This window comes from Trichosurus vulpecula, chromosome 3 (genome assembly GCF_011100635.1).
Source record: "Trichosurus vulpecula isolate mTriVul1 chromosome 3, mTriVul1.pri, whole genome shotgun sequence".
NCBI lineage: Eukaryota > Metazoa > Chordata > Mammalia > Diprotodontia > Phalangeridae > Trichosurus > Trichosurus vulpecula.
In genome coordinates, this window is record NC_050575.1 from 98758094 (window position 1) to 98779911 (window position 21818).

The window sequence follows — 21818 nt, forward strand, 5'->3', positions numbered from 1 at the left end:
TGTGCAGAACACAAATTCTGGTCTCATAATTTCATTTCTCTTAAACCACTCAGGAATAATGTATTATGGTTCCATGTTCTCCTCAAATTCCACAGGGTTTTCTGTCTTATCACACATTGGATCATTTTCCTTTATTTTACAGTATTTATTCATAGATGCCTTAACTTGTTTACTAGCTCTGGAAGCAATGTTTCCTTTTATTGTTACTGTCTTTCCAGCTGATTTATCTGTGTTCAAAGTATTTGAGTTTTCTTTTCCCTGAAATCTTTAGTACTTTCAGTCTTTTTTCTGTCTCAGTTTCCTTATCATTCACTTTCTGACTCTTTCCCCTCTGACTGTGGTTTCCTTGGGGGCTGGATCTCAAAGAGTCTGTTTTCTCCTACATTGGGTAGTTCACAGTTCATTAGCCTAGGTCTCTACCCCAACTGACTTTTAGGTGGTCAGAACTGTCCCTAGCTGAATGCCACGCTCTTTCCCTCAGTCTTAGTGGAGTGCTGCACAGCCCCCCGCATTCACAGTGTCCCATCCTGGTGATTTGCCCCACTCCTTCTGTTCCTTAGCTCTGTGGCTCCGCAAAGCAATTTGCCCAAGAAAACTTCTGCAGCCTGAACTCCAGGGGTCCAAGGCACTAAAAAGAGGGAGGACCAGGGTGCATTCCGATGTAAGCGTGTAAGCAGACACTTGGTCTGCTAGTTAAGCCTCATTGTTGCTAGGATGGGAGGTAGAAGAGGGGTGCTTAGTGAGCTCAGGGTCAGTGAGTTTTATGATGTTCTTGGGTTTTTTTAACCTTGTTTTTGAATTCTGGTATTCCAGATCATGGAGACAGCTGAAACTGCTTTATCTTTGGTGCATAATTTCTGTTTTGCAGAGCTCTGAAAGGTTGCAGGAAAAAAATTACTACAAATTTATGTTACATAACCTCAACTGGGCTTTCACTACTGCCAGGTAGCATCCTTTTATACAGAGATAACTAATTCTAAGTGTCTGATAGGCAGTTAGTGGTGTGATAATGAAGCTTAGAAGAAAAAATAGGGCTAGATACCTAGATCTAGAAGTCATTTACACAGAGATGTTAATTAAACCAACAGAAACCAATGAGGTTACCCAGTGAGAAAATACAGAGAAAGAAGAGAAGGTTCAGGACAAAACCTTAAGGTACATCCACAGTTTGAGGTGATGTGAATGATGAGCCAGCAAAGGGGACTGAGAAGGACCTGTCAGATAAAGGGAAAACCGAAAGAGAGCAGTATCACAAAAACCCAGAGAAGAAAGAGTATCTAGGAGTGCAGAATGCTGCATCAAGGTCTAGAAGGAGCACTGAGAAAAAGTTATCAAATTTGCCAATTAAGAGAAAAAAGGAAACCTGGGAAAGAGTAGTTTCAGGTGAATGATGAGGCTGTAAGTCTGACAGCAAAAGGTTGAGAAGTGACTGAGAACTGAAGAAATGGAGGCAGAAAGTGTAGAAAGCTCTTTTTTTAGATATTTGGGACTGAAACGAACTAATCTGAATGGAGATAATAGGGTCAAGGGAGAGGGCTGGTTTTTTTTTTTAAACAAATGAGGGGGCTTCATCATGTTTGTAAGAAGGGAAGTAACCAGTGGCTAGAGAGAATGAAGATTAGAGAGGAAGGGGGAATGAATGACTGTAGAAGCAATCTGCTAGTGAACAGGGAGGGAGTATGATTAAGGATGAATGAAGAAGGGCCGGATCTGACAAAGAAAATTACCACTTCAGGAGAGAATGAAGCAAAGGAGAAGAGAATGAGTACGTCAAAGGGTTGTGAGGAGTAGAAAAAAGAAGAAAAGAGAGATCACCAATGTTAACTCCTTTTTCAGTAAAATATGAGGCCAGGTCCTCCAGTAAGAGAGTAGGGGAGAGGGAGTGGTGTGGAAAGCTTGAGAGAAGAGAAGGCATGTACAATCAATCTCTGTGGAGAGTGGGATAGAAAATCAAGTGAGGAGAAATAAAAGAGTTGCCTTGCTGTAAGGGCTCATTTGATGTTAGATAAATTTGTAGCTGGTCAGCCCAGATGCATGACTTCCTTCAGGACTGTTTGACAATGCATATGAACAGAAGTAGGAGATATCCAGGAGTGAGGCTTGGCAAGGCACTAATAATTAATTAATTAGATTTCAAGGCTGAAAATGAAAATGTCATTCCCCATTCGAGTTCACGGATCCTCTCAAAACTATCCTGAGTTAACCCCTGGGTTAGAGGATATCCCCCCTCCCCCACCCAGAAGTCTTCAAGTAGAGACCAAACAACCATTTGTCTAACTGTTCTCCCTACATCCACTCTCTCCCTTTTCCAATCCAAAAACTGATATCCCTAAAGCACAGATCTGACTATGCCAGCTCCAGTGGCTATTTACTACCTATAGAATTAAACAGCATTTAAAGATCATCATAGTCTGGCAGGCCTGTTTTTCCCAAGCTGATTATATATTATGCCTTCTTAAATGCTCTACACCCCAGGCAAACTGGTCTGCTTGTCATTATTCTTTTTTTTTATTATAGTTTTATTTACTTAACATTTAGTTTTCAGCATTAATTTTCACAAGAGTTTGAATTACAAATTTTCTCCCCATTTCTATCCTCCCCCCCACTCCAAGATGGCATATATTCCGATTGCCCCATTCCCCAGTCAGCCCTCCCTTCTGTCACCCCACTCCCCCCCATCCCCTTTTCCCTTACTTTCTTGTAGGGCAAGATAGATTTCTATGCCCCACTGCCTGTATATTTTACTTCCTAGTTGCATGCAAAAACTTTTATTTTAACATCTGCTTTTAAAACTTTGAGTTCCAAATTCTCTCCCCTCTTCCCTCCCCAACCACCCTGCCTAAGAAGGTAAGCAATTCAACATAGGCCACATATGTATCATTATGTAAAACCCTTCCACAATACTCATGCTGTGAAAGACTAACTATATTTTGCTCCTTCCTATCCTATCCCCCTTTGTTCAGTTTTCTTCCTTGACCCTGTCCCTTTTTGAAAGTGTTTGCTTTTGATTACCTCCTCCCCCTATCTGCCCTCCCTTCTATTGTCCCCCCTTTTTATATCCTTCCTCCTTCTTTCCTGTGGGGTAAGATAACCAATTGAGTGTGTATGTTTTTCCCCCTCATTCCCTTTTCGCTCATTCCCCCTCACCTGACCCCTCTTCCCTTCCTACAGTACTGCTTTTTCTTGCCACTTTTATGTGAGATAATTTACCCCATTCTAACTCTCCCTTTCTCCCTCTCTCAATATATTCCTCTCTCATCCCTTAATTTATTTTTTTAGATATCATCCCTTCATATTCAACTCACCCTGAGCCCTGTGTGTGTGTGTGTACATTATATATATATAAACATATATATATATAAACATATATGTATATTCCCTTTAGCTACCCTAATACTGAGGTCTCATGAATTATACACATCATCTTTCCATGTAGGAATGTAAACAAAACAATTCAACTTTAGTAAGTCCCTTATGATTTCTCTTTCTTGTTTACCTTTTCATGCTTCTCTTGATTCTTGTGTTTGAAAGTCAGATTTTCTATTCAGCTCTGGTCTTTTTACTGAGAAAGCTTGAAAGTCCTGTATTTCATTGAAAATCCATATTTTGCCTTGGAGCATGATACTCAGTTTTGCTGGGTAGGTGATTCTTGGTTTTAATCCTAGCTCCATTGACCTCTGGAATATCATATTCCAAGCCCTTCGATCTCTTAAAGTAGAAGCTGCTAGATCTTGTGTTATCCTGATTGTGTTTCCACAATACTCAAACTGTTTCTTTCTGGCTGCTTGCAGTATTTTCTCCTTGATCTGGGAGCTCTGGAATTTGGTAACAATGTTCCTAGAAGTCTTCTTTTGGGGATCTTTTTCAGGAGGTGATCGGTGGATTCTTTCAATTTCTATTTTACCCTCTGGCTCTAGAATATCAGGGCAATTCTCCTTGATAATTTCTTGAAAGATGATATCTAGGCTCTTTTTTTGATCATGGCTTTCAGGTAGTCTAATAATTTTTAAATTATCTCTCCTGGATCTATTCTCCAGGTCAGTGGTTTTGCCAATGAGATATTTCACAGTCTTCCACTTTTTCATTCCTTTGGTTCTGTTTTATAATATCTTGATTTCTCACAAAGTCACTAGCTTCCACTTGCTCCAATCTAATTTTTAAGGTAGTATTTTCTTCAGTGGTCTTTTGGACCTCCTTTTCCATTTGGCTAATTCTGCCTTTCAAGGCATTCTTCTCCTCATTGGCTTTTTGGAGCTCTTTTGCCATTTGAGTTAGTCTATTTTTTTAAGGTGTTATTTTCTTCAGTATCTTTTTGGGTCTCCTTTAGCAAGTCATTGACTTGTTTTTCATGGTTTTACCACATCATTCTCATTTCTGTTCCCAATTTTTCCTCTACTTCTCTAACTTGCTTTTCCAAATCCTTTTTGAGCTGTTCCATGGCCTGAGACCAGTTTCTTGGAGGCTTCTGATGTAGGCTCTTTGACTTTGTTGACTTCTTCTGGCTGTATGTTTTGGTCTTCTTTGTCACCAAAGAAAGATTCCAAAGTTTGAGTCTGAATCTGAGTCCGTTTTTGCCGCTGGCCATGTTCCTAGCCAACTACTTGACCCTTGAGTTTTTCAGCGGGGTATGTCTGCTTGTAGAATATAGAGTACTCTGTCCCAAGTTTGAGGGGTTGCGTTGTTGTTTTCAGAGCTTTTTCTACACAGCAAGCTCTGCCACACCAGTGCTCCTCCTCCCCCAAGAACCACCAACCTGGACCAGACTCAGATCTTAAGCAGGCTCTGCACTCCTTCTGGCATCCACCACTTAATTCTTCCTACCAGGTGGGCCTGGAGCCAGAAGCAACTGCAGCTGTAGTTCTGTAGCTGCACCACCTCTGCTGCCCCTGCAACAGTGGCCAAACCTGAACTCCTTTCACTCTGTCCCTGAAGTTTTTCCCTCTAACCTTCTTTGTTGTCTTTGGTTTTGGTGGGTTGAGAAGTCTGGTAATTGCCACAGCTCACTGATTCAGGGCGCTAGGGCCTCGTCCGCCCAGCTCCCGGTCTGGTTGGTCCAGGCGCAGCCCACGCTGAGCTCTGCTCCGCTCCCAGCTCCATGCAATAGATCTTACCTGGCGACCATCCAGGGTGTCCTGGGCTGGAGCCCTGCTTCCTTCTGCTATTTTGTGGGTTCAGCAGTTCTAGAATTTGTTCAGAGCCATTTTTATAGGTGTTTGGAGGGTCCTGGGGGAGAGCTTTAGGCATCCCTGCTTTCTAGCCGCCATCTTGGCTCCGCCCCTCTTGTGCTTGTCATCCCCTATCCCATCACCATGCTTTTGTTCAGGGTTCATAACCTAGGCCCAAGAACTTGTTCTTTGTTTCTTGATAACTATATTTCTGTATAATGGATTTTCTTTGTAATCCTATATATTTCATTTTATGCCATTTAAAAACAATACTGTGAAGTGAACATAGGCTTCCCAGACTGCCAAAGGGGTCTTGGACACAAAATGGTTCAGAGCCCTGGCACTGACAACCCCTATACTTGGGAGTGCTCCTGGTCCTCACCTCTGCCACCTGATGAATTCCCAGCTCTCTCCAAAGTTTAGCGCAAGGGCTGCCTCCTTCAAGGGGCCTTTCTGAATTCATCCAGTTGTTAAGAGTTTCCCCTCTCTTGGACTTGTTTTTATTTTGTATAAAATCTATGTTCTTATTGGTGAACACAATGTATCACCTCAGCAAAATGTAAGCTTTCTGCAGGAAGAGACGGCTCCCACTTTCATATCTGTCCCTAGTGCCTGGCACACAATAGGTAATAATATTTGTTAATAAGAATAATAATTAATAAATGTATGGGAAGTGTTGTAGAAGGGATTCTTTGTCAGGTACAGATTGGCCTACATAGCCTTTGAGGTTCTCGTCAACTATTAAATTTTGTGATACGTCTCTGTGAATAAAGATACAGGTCTGGGTGTTATCTGCGTAGAGGTAGGAGTAAAAGCCACAATGAGAGAAACTGCCAAAGAGAGACCCTTGGGCCAGCCACATGAAAGTATTGGGAAGATGACAGAGAAAGAGGGAGGTGGGCAGAAAGACAAACTGCTGATCCCATAGTTTACATAGTCCTTTTAACTGCTCAGCACAGCACTCTTTCTAAGGTGTCCATGTCATGATACTTTTTCCTCTTAAGTCTTGGAGTTTTTCAGAAAGCAGTAAGTCTGAGAAATCTAAGAGAGAAAGAATTTTCAGCAAACTGCCTGAGGGGGTTGGAGGGAGGCTTCAGGATGCTGATCATATCTCTCTAAGTATGCATTCTGTACCAAATTAACTGACCATCGACTACTGAGTTATTAGCAGAACTCAATGAGGAGCCTGTAACTACAGTGATGTGACTCTTTTGTATAACATTACTACAAATGGATTACAATGTTTGCCAGGGTCAGATGGGGCCACTTGATGATCCCCCAGGAAAGGAAGCAAAAGGGGAAGGAACTGGGATATTCAGAAGTTCTTCTACACCACACTGCTACTTGTGCTGTTTCCCTTCTGCTACCTCTCTTCCTGTTCAAAATGCACATTCATATTTTATATGGCACTTTACACTTTTTAAAGTGCATGTACATTTTATTTGATTTGTGAAACAACTATTTATTTGCCCTGGGTTACAAAACTGGTATTTTAATCTAAGTTTCCTAACTTGATACAATTCTATTCTGTATCGTTCTACATGACAAAAATAAACTTCAAGAGGCTTAATCAGTTAACAAGTATTTATTAAAGTGCCTATCTTGTGCCATCTGATGAGGAAGGATAGAGGAAAGAGACAAGGACACATCAATATATTTTTTAAAATATACAAATTAAATACAAAGTAACTTTCTTAGTGGGGAGGAACTAGTAGTTGAGGGAGGAGGAGGGAAATCAGGAAAGGCCTCATGGGGGAGGTGGCACTTGAATTGAGCCTTGACGGAAGCTAGAGATCCTAAAAAGTGGAGGTGAAGTAGGAGTGCCAGGCATGGAGAGGGAAGCCAGTGCAAAGGCAAGGAAAGAGAAGTAATACGTAATGAAATGTGTAAGCCTGGCAAATTGATGAGGTTGTGTAAAGCTTTAAATCCCAAACAGAAGTGTTTGTATTTGATCCTACAGCCACTGGAACTTACTTGGCAGGGGAGCAACATGCTCTGTGACTTAGCTGCGTAGACGGATTGCAGAGGGAAGAGACTAGAGGCAAAGAGACCAATCAAGGCTGCTGCATTAGTCCAGGCTAAAGGTGATGAAGGACTGAACTAGGCCCTGGTACTCAGTGAAGTACTGGAGTCTACCCAAGGCAAAGAAATCTTGTTGTTGTAATGTGATTGCTCTATCTCAAGAAAAAAGAACCCCAAGGAAATGGTTTCTGATGAAAGTACAAATGAAGAATTTATTAGCTCAACATCTGGCTCTCTAGCCAGATCAATCCAGATGACACACTATAAAGGTTTAAAATCAAGAAGGGACAGATGAATTCTGTTTCCTCACCTTTTACTTAAGGCCATCACGCTTATGATTTTAAATCAAACTACTTTTTAAAAAAGCCATGTAGAAGAGCAAAGAAGAACTGGGACCACTATTCGGTGTGAATGAGTCATAGATGATGGAACTACTCAACTTCCATTTTGCTTGTTTTCTCTACCAAGGAGGCTGGGAATTACAGAAGAGTTATGATTAACAGATATTTGAAACCCAAGACAAGTGAAGGCAGGAGGACTATCTAACTACCTGTCTGTTCGAGGTCCCAAGAAACTATATCCCAGGGTACTGAGAGAATTGACATATAGGATTGTTGAGCCTTTGGTCATTGGAAAATCATGGAGGGGAAAGTGTTACAGAATTGGAAGTGGGCAAATAGTGAGCTAATTTTCTAAAAGGATGGAAAAAGTAGGTTCTTCGAACTGTAGGATAGTGAGTTTAACTTCAATTCCAGACAAAAATCTAAATGTATCAACAAAAGGATGGTTTTCAAGCGTCTAGAAGTATCTAGAAAGAGAAATGGTGATGACCAAGAAGAAGTATGGTTATCAACAGATGCAGAAAAAACTCTCTGCCAACCCATAACACTCATTTATGTGAAAAATGCTACCAAAAATAGGCAAAGAAAAGTCATTTTATAATATGACAAAAAGAATATAACTAAAACTAAAAGTGACTATTACTCTTCTTATTTCCCTGCTACACACTCTTCCGTCCAATGACAGTGGTCTCCTGGCTGTTCCACAAATGAGACACCATCTCTCAGCTCCAGGCATTTTCTCTGGCTGTCCCCCATGCCTGGAATGCTCTTCCCTCCTCATCTCCAACTTCTGGCTTCCTTTGAGTCCCAACAAACATCTCATCTTCTACAGCAGGGCTGTCCAATCTTAGGTTTTTATTGAAATAAGACAATATATTTTGATTTGCCATTTTATTGAGAGCTCTGCAGTAGCTCGGCTTCCTTTATTAAAGCATTTATGTAAATTTCTATGTTTGTAGGGTGGGCCGCATTTTGGACAGCTCTGTTGCACAGGAAGCCTTTTCCAATTCCTCCTTTCTTGATTATTTCCTATTGATCTTGTACACAGGATACAAACAAGCTGTATACAGTTTGTTTGTATATATTTATTTGTTATCTCCCCATTAGACTGCGAGCTCCTCAGAGCAGGGACTGTCTTTTGCCTCTTTCTGCCTCTCCAGCTCTTAGCACAGGGCCTGGCACATAGCAGGCAATTAACAGATGTTTATTGACTGACCTGCAATGGGAAAACATGAAAAATGTCCCCAAGAAATACAATAGGCACAGCTCCCCTCCCTCCCCCATGCCCACTGTTACTTGGCACAGTTCTAGAAATGCTAGCAAAAAATAAAAGAAAGTGAAAGAAACAGACACAGAGGAAGGAAAAGAGAAGTCAAAGTTATCTGAGTCTTTAGTACTTTCTCCTGTACTCTGTTCAGGGGATGTACCCATTTATTCAGATTGAATAAATGTAAAATATAATTAAAATATTCCTGGCTTCCCAACGAGTATTGTTTATTCCTAGACAATGTAAGTATGTTTCTAACAGGAAGACTTGAGTTAAAATCCTGTCTCAGATATTTAACTAGCTGTGTGACCCTGAGCAGGTCACTCGATCTCACTTATCTTGGCATTCCCATCTATAAACTGGGGGCAATAAAAGCAAATATTCTCACAAGGTTATTGTAAAGCTTGAATAAGTTAACATATGTAAACTTCTTTGCAAAACTTAAAAGTTCCATACAAATGCTTGCTGTAACAGCAATAACGGAATCATAGCCTGACAAGACCTCGAAAGGTCATTTTGTTCAACACTTTTTAGACACTGCAGCCCTGGGAGATTAAGGGACCTGATTAAGGTCACAACAGGCAGTAAGCTAACAGAGAAAGCATTTGTGAGGGCGTTGATAGCTGAGCTGCATTCTGCTCTTGCCAGAGTTATCTGCAGTATTCTGTTCAGTTCTGGGCACTATATTTTAGGAAGGGGATTAAAAGGCTGGAGTGGGTCCAGAGGAGGGAAACCAGGATAGTAATGAGCCCTAGAATTGTGTCGCATGCAGCTTAACTGAAGAAAACCTGGTACATTTAGCTTGGAAAACAGAAACCTAAGTGGAGACAAGACAACTGTCTTCAAATATCTGAGGGCCTGTCTTGCAGAAAAAAGTATTAGACTTGTTTTGTTTGGCTGAAAGAATAGAACTCTGAGCCCTGGGTAGAAGTTTCAGAGGCAGATTTCACATCAGTTTAAGAAAAAACTTCCAAACAACTGAGCTGTCCAATGGAATGGGCCATGATGACAGGTAGCACGGAAGCTAGCTCCTTAATCACTTCCCATCATATCATGAAAGATTCAGGCAGAGGCTGGACAGCTGCCTTCCAGTGATGCTGGAGACAAGAGTCTAGGAATGATTTGGACTAGATGGTCTGTCAACTTTCCTCCAGCTCTAAGAGTCTGTTATTATTGTGTCATTAACTGAAATCATCTTCTGCTCACGGGAAGTGATTTAAATATTAAAAATATGCCATTCCCACATAGTCCTCAAATGGTATAGATTTTACTATACTCATTCATTTACCTCACATCTCTTTAAGCCAGGAATTCTTAACCCTTTTGTGGATCGTGAACTCCTTTGGCAGCATGGTGAACCCTGTGGAGCCCATTTCTCACTCATGCCTTTAAATGCATAAATACATAGGATTACAAAGGAAACCAATCACACAGAAAATAAGGATGTAAATTTTTTCCCATCCAAGTTGGGTAGATTGAGAGGAGAAGGCTGCAGGGGATTGCTGTTTCTAGACATGGAGGCCCTGGGCTACTGTAACAGCAATTTAGATTTGAAGATCTTTCCCACCCATTAATAGGCTATGTGACATGCTTACATCAGAGGAAGCCTAAGTCACATGTGGGAGGAGGAGCTTACTGAGAGAAAAAGGAAGTTGTGTCACAAGAAATGCTGAGACAGTGATTACAACAGTTAATGACAGAGCTGAGGAAAAGAGAGCTGACCTGTGATAGCTGTATTGTAAGTTTTGATTGTTTTGTGGGAAGGTCCAAGGAGGGGGGGCAGGTTTTGGGATGGTGAGGCTCCATGCTGTGATATTATATATCTAATTCTTTGCTGCTGTGATGGATTGGGCAGATGGATTATGGGATCTGGTTCTCTGGTGTCTGAATAAATGGTTTACTCCTTCTACGTGGAGAGTCTCCTATATTTTGTGATACAGAACCACAATTATCATCTATATTGTTATTATTGCCTTACTAATGTGGCTGTGTGTAGAAAAAGGAGGAAGTTGAGCAGCCTGCTGCAGTTGGGGTGGGCCTCAGACTCCCACCCTGGAAGCACAGTCTCACTTCAACCCCAGTCTGTAGAGGCCTAACCAGGGCCGGAATCCTAGACCAAAGGGGAGCCTACAGTTTTTCACTGCACTAACAGAGCTTTTCAGCTAGCTAACATGGACACAGTCTGCTTTTGCACAGACCCAACCGCAGGTCAGAAATCGACAAAGCTCAAATTGGGGGGCAGCAAACAGACTTTGCCCTGCATCAGACCTCTTCAGGAGTACTGAAAACTTTCAGGGTCCCAGCCTGTCCCTGAAATTCTGGAACCAGCCTTCTGTAAAGAAATGTGGCAGAGCCCAGCTCTAACATCAAGTCCAGAGTTTGGAAGTAGGCTGGAAGAATGGGCAAACAAAAAAAGAATCCCACCATAAAGATCTATTATGGTGGCAAGGAAACTCAGGACACATAAGCAGTGGAAGAGAATGACTCTAAAACATTTACAAGCAATGCCTCAGAGAAAAACATAGGTGGGGCACAAACTCAACTAGAATTCTTGGAAGACATTAAGCAAGAATTAAAAGATGTTTTTATAAATAAAAAGAGAGCACCTGAGGAAAAAAACTGGACAAGAAATGAGAGTTATGGAAGAAAGAATTGGAAAGAGAGTGAACAACATGGCACAAGGGATATAATACTTTTGTCCAAGCCACAAAACTCTCTGAAAATCTGAATTGATCAATTAGAAGTCAATGGTATCATAAGGCATTAAGAAATACTAAAACAAAGTCAAAAGGCTTAAAAAAGACAAAGAAGGAAAATGTAAAGTATCTCAGCACAATGAATCTTAACACAGATAAACGAGAAAAAAAATTTAACAATCACTGAACTATCTGAATGCCATGACCTCCCCACCCCCCACCAAGAGCCTAAACATCCTATTTCAAGAAATCTTAAAAGAAAACTGCCCAGATTTCTTAGAACTTGAAGGCAAAGTGGAAATAGAAAGAATCTGCCTATCACCTTCGGAAAGAAACATCAAAATGAAAACTCCCAGGAACATCATAGCCAAAATCTAGAGCTTCTAGGTAAAAGAAGAAATACTGCAAGCAGCCAGAAAGAAAGAATTCAAGCATTTAGGAGCCACAGGCAGGATCATACATGATTTAGCAACCACTAATATAAAGAAGAGGAGAACTTGGAATATGATATTCCAGAAGAGAAAGGGTTTGGGCTATGGGCTTACAGACAAGAATAACTTACCCAGTAAAACTGAACATAACGCTATAAGGGAAAAAATGGATCTTTAATGAAAGAAAGGACTTTCAAGCATTTCTGATAAAAAGACTAGAGAATAGAGAAACTCTGAAATTAAAATACAGGAATAAAGAGGAACAAAAAAGTTAAACAGGAATGAAAAATAATAAAGAACCAGACAATAATAAATGGCTTACATTAAAATAATGAGATGACACAGGTGTTCCCTCTGAATCCTATCATCATCAGAGTTCATAACGGGAGTCCAATTAGGCAAGGCCTAGGAGTAGTTTTGTTATCTCTTAATCTTAAAAAAAAAAAGGAATGGAAAGGGGAAGAGGAATAGAGGGGCAGGGGGAAGGAAAAGGAAGGTTAGGGAAAATTCTCTCATATAATCAGGGTGCCAAGTAGACAGATGTATACACAGACAAGGAGGAGGACTGAGGGGGAGCAATTATCACTCCAACCTCACTCTCAGCTGAACTGGTCAAAAGAAGGAACACACATACACACACACACACACACACACACACACACACTCTCTGGGTAAAGAAATACATTTCACTCAAACAGGGAAATAGTAAAAGAAGAGCAAAGCAAACTCTAAAAATGTACAAAAATATTTATAGCTCTTTTTGAGGGGGCAAAGAATGAGAATCTGTCCAAGAACTGGGAAATGGACGAACAAATTATGGTATGTAAATGTGATGAAATACCATTGTGCGGAACTCTTATCAGCAAATGATTAATTGGGATTTCAGGGGACTAAAAAGGAAACGAGTTACCCACCTCGTGATAGAGGTGAAGGAATCAGAATGCAAAACGACAACAACTTTGGAGATAGGGGTGGGGTCGGGTGGTAGAGAACATGGCCAATGTGGAAATTTGTTTTCATTAATTTGTGTTTTTAGTAGGTTTTTTTTTTTCTTGTGTTCTCAATTTAGAGGGTGGTGGTGGGAGGGTGAGAAAGTGGATCTTGACTGAATAAGACAAATTTAAAAGATTTTTTTTTAAAAGAAAGCGGGCTCTGCCCTATTTCAGCGATAAACCAGAAAGTAGCATAAGACCACCAAATCACTAGACTTTCTCAGAAATAAAGGACTGATCTGTATTCGATCAACAGTTCTGATTGGCATAATGTATATACCAGTCATTAGTTCTTTTTAAAAATATTTCACATATATTCTCTCATTTTTATCCTTGTAAACAACAGAGTTGAGAGGTGTCCCATTCAAAAGACAGGAAACTTGCCTAAGGTTAACTAATGGAAAAGCTCCAAATGAAGCCATGACTAGTGACTGCCAGTCTAGGGCTCATTCCACTAAATGATGGATAGGGTTAGGTTGCAACCCTGGCTGTATGAGAACAGTGCAGAACTGATTTGGGCTCACCAAGCCCAGACACTAGCTGATTTCTAAATGCTGGAACCTCCAATCTCTCCAGTGAGGAAACACTTTGTCCAATTCAATCAATGCTGATATGTCAACTAGAAATGTCCAGAACAGGTATTAGTCAAATCCGCAGAAACTGGATGTGGAAAAAATTTGCTTTTTAAGTGACTATATTGCTTCTCCCAATAAAGTTAATAGACAAATGAATAATAATGAATAAGGCATAGTATCCTCCATTGTGATGCCTCATTATTCTCAAAGCTTACACCATCAGGGCACAAACTTTGGTAGGTCTGTCATCTGAGAACTAGCCTTAAACATGGAGACACTCATTCCCACAAAGTTAGCCACAAAGTGGTAATTTCTTTTTATTTTTGTTATAATAACTTGTGAAGACCATCTATTGGAGTATGGAGTGGTCCTGATCTGCATTGGTGCGGGAAATATCCAACGAAACCATAGATCTTTGGCATAATGTATGGAATAGTTGCCTTCTGTTGGTTCTAAGTGTTACCATGATACCATGGAAACAAGCTATCAGAATATGGAGGAAAGCAGCTGGACAAAATTAGATGTAGCAATAGGTATCCTAGAAAACAACTGCCTAGTTTAAAGTAGTTCAAATGGTGGTACAAATTCTCATAGAAAAAAATTTCAAAAAATCAGGCTTGAAAATCTATGGGTTTGCTCTCAGTCAAAAAAAAAAAAAGTGCTGACCAGGAAAAAATTAGGGATTAGGATAAAGTATGTAGAGTATGAGTTAAGAGGAGAGAACCATAGGTTCATAGGAAGTTGGAAGGGACTTTAAGTCATACTATGTAATGCCCTAATGTTATAGATGAGAGAACTGAAGCCCAGAGAAGTTAAGAACCATGCCCAAAATCCCATGGAGAGCAAGGAGCAGAGCTAGGATTTGACCTGGGGTTCTCAGATTCCAATTCCTGTGCTCCTTACACTTCACTAAGATGTATCCATTAAGGGAGAAAAGGTTGAGAATTCATAATGACTCTAGTAAAAAAAAAAAAAAACAACAACAAAACTATAAAACCAGTGTAGGGTAGAAAAAGAGGGAAGAAAATGAAATATAAACCATTGGTCTCTACTGTTAGATACCAAGTTCAAAAGAGAAGAAACAGAAGGACTCTTCAAAAATCTTTACATTTATCTAATATAAAATTTTAAATTAATGTTTTGTACTGCCATGTTGTTGTATATTATTTGTTATACTGCCGGTTATTTGTATATTTATCTCCTCTAAGTTCCCAGAGGCCAGGAATCAGACAATGGGCATCTTTATACCCTGCTCTACACCTGGTGAGGGCCTTGCACATAATAGATATACACATTTATTTATTGACTAATTCCTACCATTTACATCCTTCACATGAAATACTGTCAAACATCAATTTACTTCTCACAACTTCTTGAATATCACCAATCTGCTGGTATTCTCCATAGTGAATTTAACTAACAGGCAATCTTTCAGCCTTTTGAATCTACTGAATCTTCTGCCCTTTCTAGGAACAGTACTTGAGTCTCTCTAGGAATAGCTCTTTATCTCAAATACAGGCTGCTCTGTGACACCTTTGAAAGGAAAATCATTAGTTTGTACTCAGGTTTTACAGAAGACAATTTTTAGGGGGAAAGTTAAGTTTTTATTTAGACCAAGATGGCACCTAGGATTTTTGGTTACATAGTCTTTTCTGAAGGTAGCTGGAAATGAATTGTAACTAATGGTCATTTGGATACTTTGAAGTTCCTCGACCTTTCCACTTTCACTTAATTCCTGGGATATCAACACATTCAAGACTGGGCAAAAGTATCATGGAAATCAGGGATATACCAGCAGCTCATTTGGGGCACAGTGGATAAAGCACCAGCCCTGGAGTCAGAAGGACCTGAATTCAAATTTCACCTCAGATACTTACTAGCTGTGTGACCCTGGACAAGTTGCTTAACCTCAATTATCTCCAGAAAAAAAAAAAAAGGAGATTAAATGTTATTAAGGTACTTTGTAATGGAAAACTGAAAATCTTGGAAAAACCCTGAGCTTCTGAGTCAGACGACTCGATTCTAGCTCTGGTTCTGTCACTACCTCACTGTGTGGCACTGATCAAATGACTGTAAGCTTCAGTTTGTCAAATGATCACCAGGCACTTGATTTTGGAACTCTCCAAGCTCTAATTTCTATGACTATCACAAGTTTTAACAGGAAATGAGTAAGAAACACCTCCATCTACTTTAGTTCATTCACAAAGAGGACCTTAATACCGAGCAGTCATATTCATTGTGTCTCATCAAGATGACCAAGTATTTTTCATTTATGTCATTAAATACTTTCTATTTAACTTCAGGATTTCTTTTTTCCTGTGAACACAGTTTCACCTTTAAAGAACTAATCTCTACCCACCTCCTGCCTTATCTTCCTTTTCCTTTCCATGTTTTCACCAGAGGGACGCATGTGGTTATTCAAGTTGATTTATATGTTTTTTTTTTTAAAGATCAAAGTCAAACCATTGAAAGTATGTCGTCACTGTGCAAAGGTAAATACTCTGAAGCTTCTGAAGGCCGGAACTACTAAAATTATTCCTTTTAAAGAAGAAAGGTCATAACAGAACCTAAACCATGTAACTTTAATGTAGTAGAAGAGGTTTTTTACGGAAAAAAAACCAAATATTGTTTCTACCTTGTATTTTTCAGTGTAGAACTATGAAAGTAAGTTTTCTCTTGCTACGACTCTTTTCAAAATATATTTCTAAGCCATAATGGTAAAAAAGAATTTCCCCAACCACTTAATAGTTTATAATCCATTCAATACTTCCTTAGTAGATAGTTTCATGAGTTGCTGTCAACTAGGAGTAAAATTCCATGAAGAGCCCCCCAACACTTAATAGTTTCTTAAATGACTGCTGATCCATGTCCTTAACAAACACTAGGACAGTCCTACAACCCCCCTATTTTTATTATTTTACATAAAGAAGACTGAGTAGGTGTAGAACTGTTTAGAAAGTTCTCCTCATTGGAGAAACTTGGTGAGTTTATTTGCATATTGTTTATTTAAAATGTTTCCTCCAGTGATGGGCTGGAGGTGGAATGAGACATGTATTTTTTTTTTTGGTGTATGGCCAATGCTGGAATTCATTTTCCTTTACTATTCATATTTATTATAAGGTTTTTTTTGTCTCTCCTTTTCTTTTTTCAATGGGGAAGGGGAGGGAGGTGGGAGGGAGAAAATTAAATTTTTGTTAGTTGAAAAAAATTAAATTAAAATGATAAAACATTTCCTCTCCACAGAATCAGTATCAATGTTTTGTGAACTGAAAGCTAAGAAATGATAATACTATGTTCCTAAGGAAATTTGTTTATGTTCAATCCCTTTGCCCATTCAGTAAATTCCACAGATCCAGAATTGCAGTAAGAGTTGAAAGAGATCATTTCAAGACTTTTGTAACACTTTACTAAAAGGAAGTGCTTCAGATATTTTGAATTACTATTTTTTGTTTACAGAGTGAAAGTTGGTGAACATTCCAGGGCAAAATTCCACAATCTATCTACTAGATCCACCATGAACAACTCAACCTTAACTCTCAGCAACTTCTGGCTTTTTTTTTTAAAGGGAAATATGGACACCCCAAACACTTATAAAAACCCCAAAACTAACCTGAAATCTGTTACTGACCCAGGCTAGCTACTAAATTAAGTAGTCTCTACCTCCTCATTTTAGTGGTAGAAGGAAGTAAAGGCTCTACAGGAAAGAGTTTTTCAAAAGCTAAGCCCCTTTTGTAAAATGGTTTGCTAGTTAGGGCTAATGCTGAGATTGTAGATTGAAAAAAAAACAGTGAAGTCTCATTAAAATGCAAGGTAATATGATCAAATTCACACAAGAAGTTGCTAAAAAATAGTAATCAAGAGATACCTCCAGTCTTGAGGATAAGAAATAGGCTCTAAGTGCTAACTACAGTTAAACGAATGCCTGAAAACCAGAAACATCTCTGTGAAACCCTGTACAGCAGCTCACATTAAAGCGCTCTGGTTTTCTTCATAACACTCCAGTGAGGTATATAGCAGCAGTATTAAAAGTCCCATTTTTGCATGAGGAAAATTAAGATTGAAGGAACTTGAGTGACTTCCCAGTTTCTATTCATTCACTTTATCTCTCTCTCCCCCTGCATTCTCCCCGCCCCCACCCCCAGAATGTAAGCTGTTTGTGAATAAAGATTGCTTCATTCTTTGTATGTCTTCTTAGCACAAGGTCTATCACAACAGGGGGAGCCTGACAGATACTTTTTGGTTGTCTTTAAAAAAAAAGCTCATCAATTTTTGAGACAAGTTCCAACTGAAAATTTTGTAGTCTCTGAGTTCAGACAGTAACATTAACAAAGAACACTATTTAAGAGTCATCTACTAAATGTGATCATCATTTAAATAAACTGTCTGAAAGGTGTTCAAGGCCACAGCCACCTGCATGTAATTAACCAGAGATAAATGTTAATAAAGTTTTTAATAACAGCCCTTTAGGTTTACAAAAGGTCCCTCCTTCCTCATTACATTGTGAGGCAGGCAGTGAAGGTATCATCATCTCCATTTTGAGGTTAAATAACTTTCCCAAAGTCACACGGCTAGCCCTTGTCTGTCAGAATCCCTATGCAAGTCTCCTGCCCAACTTCTCTATGCCATATTGTCTTACAAGTATTTGTCTGCAGAGTACCTTTATAAAGGAACACACATCATGATCTGTCCTTAAGACAGATGAGAAAAATCTTACAGAAAAAATCATTTTCAGTGGGCATTAGAGAGCATTTGTTCAATGAGTACAATTCTCGGATAAAAGGAAAATCCTTAATAGAGACAAACAGTTAGGAAGTGGTAGCTCAATACAAGGCCCTATGAAGGATACAAATGACTTCTGCTCTCAAAATACAATCTAACTAGAAAGACAAAAGACATACCAAGTGTAAAGACAAAGCAGTTACATGTTTGGTGGCAATGATTAGAGTAGGACAGATGACAGCTACAGGAACAGAAAGGAGGGAGGGAAAGATCACTGTGGGCTGGGAGGGGAGGAAGGGCTTCACAAGGGGTAGGAAGTGGGCTGAGTTTTGCAGGAGAGTAAGATGCAGAGGCAGAAATAAGGAAAGGGGAATATGGACAAAGACTGAAGTAGGGAATAGGAAAGGCATAATGGGGGAGGAGCAGAGTATTTCAGGATGGCTGGAGGTGGACTGATTGAGACAAGCGGTGGAAACTAAGATGGCAAAGATAAGATTATGGCCAGATTACACTTAAGTCTTGCAGGCTAAAGATTTTGAACATTATCATGTCAGCAAATTTTCTGATGAAATAGGTGGTTTATGAAGATTATTCCGGCTTCAGCGTACAACTGGAATGTAAGAGAGAAACACGAGGTAGGAGAACGATTGAGCAATTCATCACTCGACTTACTAACTGCCTAACAAGTGCAAGGTACTGCTATGTTTCAATCCAGGTGTGAAGCGGTAAGAACTTGAATGAGGATGAACAAATGCCAAATTTGATCAAGAATTCCTCATAAATTGTGAATGTAATTTTATACATTAATAAAAACCAACTAACTTATATTACAACCACTGACACTTAAATAGGTACTTCCATTTTCCTTCCTTGAAATTACTAAATCATTAAAAACAAACAACACCCCCACCCCAACCTTTCTGTGCTTTTCTCTTGTTTTATTTCTTCCTGGGAGGAAATAAAACCCCACATCAACAAAGCTAACCAATATATACTGCTTGCCCAAAGGATATGGCTATAAATTACCTTTGTACACGGGGCTATAAATGTGACTACAAATTACCTTTCACACTAGGGATTCTAACTGTACCTATAAAATGTTCCACCATCACTACTGAAGCATAGTAGGAATCGCATTCTACATAAAGTTTAAAAACTGACATCCCTTCTGAAAAGGGGAATTATGTTATTAGGAACTTTCCTTGACAACTGCTACAGAACAAAGCCATACGTTACTGGGTCCAACAGGAGGAAACCTAGTTAAGGAAAAGATCCTAGTAGCGTTTCCTTACGTTGCACATTAGGTCACCCTGAAACTCTACAACCATATGGACAATGTCCCAAAGGCCTCCATTAGGACCATCCTCTAGCTTCTCAGGAATCGCAAATCTGTGACAAACGTGTCAAATGCCACCAAGATTCAAAAGCCAAGCTTCCTAGTGAGTTTCCTGCGGTGCTGCAATAAGCTGACATCTACGCAATTTAGTTTCAAAATATTTCATAGCGTCCAATTCCTAACCAGCCTCCATGCCTCAACATCGGGTGTACTAGCCCTGTTAGGTTCTGAAATCTTTCCACAATTCGCACACTATCGGAATTACTTATGTTCTGTATCGAAACCTGTTCACAGAACCGTGCAGTGACACCAGATGGCCTACTTCAGTGTCTGTGCGTGGGAAAACATTCTCAAATGCAGGTCTGGCTGGGAAGTAGAGAGTTCTCAGTCAGAGGTCTCTGGGCCTCAGTTTCCTCATCTATAACACGGGGATATGATTTGCACTAGCCCGCTGGGGTTGTAAAGAAAGCACTTTATATCAGCGAGAGCCATTACCTCATAAAAATCGGGCACGGAATAAAACATTAATCGATACCGGCCCCCGAGCCCGGGCGATGAAAGAGCCAAGACCACCTTTCAGGAAATACACGGTTGGTTAGGAAATCGCGATCTAGGCTGAGGGAGCGGCCGGAGAGCCGGACACTTGGACAACGCGTTCAGGGCAGCTCTTCCAGCCGCGCCTCTCTCCCTATCGGGGGTCCGGCTTCCTCCCAGCCCCGCGGGCCTTCACACCCCGGGATTCCAACAGGGCCAGCCTCCCGCTTCTCAAATCAGAAGCGGTTTCGTCACTTTCCCCGAGCCCCGGGGGTTCACACCGGCCCCTTCACCCGCCCCGCGCACTCCGCTCACGCCAGGGCGCATAAAGCGGCGGCGCCTTCCCTCTCAACCTTCCGCGAATCGGGACCAAAAGAAGGGAAGGGCCGGCCGAAAAGCGCCCGAGGAATGCCGCCGGGAGGTGCTCCGGGCTCGGCAGCCTAAGCCGCCCTCGAGTGGGGTCGGGTCCACCCTCCCTCCGCGCCCCGGGGTTGGCTCACTTACCGCGATGAGGGCGCTGCTGGAGCGGCTCTGCTCCGCGGCGGTGCCGTCCGAGCCCTCGACCGCCGCGGCAGGGGCCGGGGCCGGGGCGGGCGGCGCGGCGGCGGGGGCCGGGGCGGGCGGCGCGGGCTGCCGGTGCTTGCCGGCGCGTTTGGCCTTGGCCTGTAGGCAGCGCTGGTGCAGGGCGAACGTGTGCTGTCGCTCCAACTCCAGGCGCTCGGGCGACACGGCCTCGTAGCGGGCCTCGCAGGTGCTGTGGTGCCGCCGGCACAGCTCGATGCGGCGGCGGAGGCGCTCCATGACCGCGCTGTGCCGCGGGATCGCGAACTCCGCCATGGGGCAGGGGGGCGGCAGCAGCACCATGGGCCGCCGCGGGCGCCGAGCCGCGCCGCCTCCTCCGCTGTCCCACCCGAGCGGCCCGAGCCGGGCCCGGGCCCCTGTGGTTGCTTCCTTCCCCTTCCCTTTCCCGGCGGCGGAGGCAGCTGTCCTTACAGTCGGGCCATAACCCCGAGGCTGGCGCCGCGCACGGAGGACGGAGCGGCCGCCCAGCGGGCCCGGGAGCCCAGCGTCTTCTCGGCGGAGGCCGCGATCCCCCGCCTCAGGGCCTGGTCGACCCCCGCGGCCCTATTTCCATTGTTTTCCGCGCCGCCTCCGCCACCGCCATCTTGAAATTGTTCGGGACGCTCTCGGGAGGAGGCGGGCCCTCCGCCGGCGGCGACGGAGCCTACGTTCGACGTTATGATTGATAGATAGGCCTTGGACCAACCCGAGAGGAGCGGGAGAGCTACGCAATTGGAACTGTGCGTACGGGGCGGGACGTAGGCTCGGAAAAATAGCGTTTAAAAGGAACTGGAAGGAAGGAGAAAAGAAGACAACCAATGAGAAGGCAAAGGTCTGGGGCGGAAACAGCGTTTAAAAGGAACTAAAAAAAGGGAAAGGAAGGCGACCAATGAGAAGGCGAGGAATCGGGACGGAAATAGTGTTTAAAAGGAACTGAAAGGAGAAGGAAAAGGAAGGCCGCCAATGGGAAGGCGAGGGTCTGGGGCAGGGTAAGCGTTGAGACGGGAGGGGGCTGGGTGAGCTAGAAGATGATTGACATGCTTAGCACCCAGCGAGGACAAACTCTTATCAGGTGTCCGAAGGCGTCCCAGAGTTCGCCTCCGTGCCAGGCCCTTCTTTACTCGCAGTCGGTTTGGTGGGATGTGTAATCCGAAAGCGCGTGCAAAAACTAGCCTTCTG

General features: G+C 41.9%; 1 protein-coding gene across 1 annotated transcript in view; it reads right to left on the reverse strand.

The window, feature by feature from the left end:
- MAML1 (mastermind like transcriptional coactivator 1) overlaps positions 1-21226 on the reverse strand; it is a 53409-nt gene extending 32183 nt beyond the window's left edge. Inside the window, exon 1 of the mRNA XM_036750787.1 lies at positions 20583-21226. Coding sequence (XP_036606682.1) covers positions 20583-20942 — 360 coding nt within the window. The 5' untranslated portion in view covers positions 20943-21226. The remainder of the gene's footprint in view (positions 1-20582) is intronic.
- Between the last annotated feature and the right edge of the window lie 592 nt (positions 21227-21818).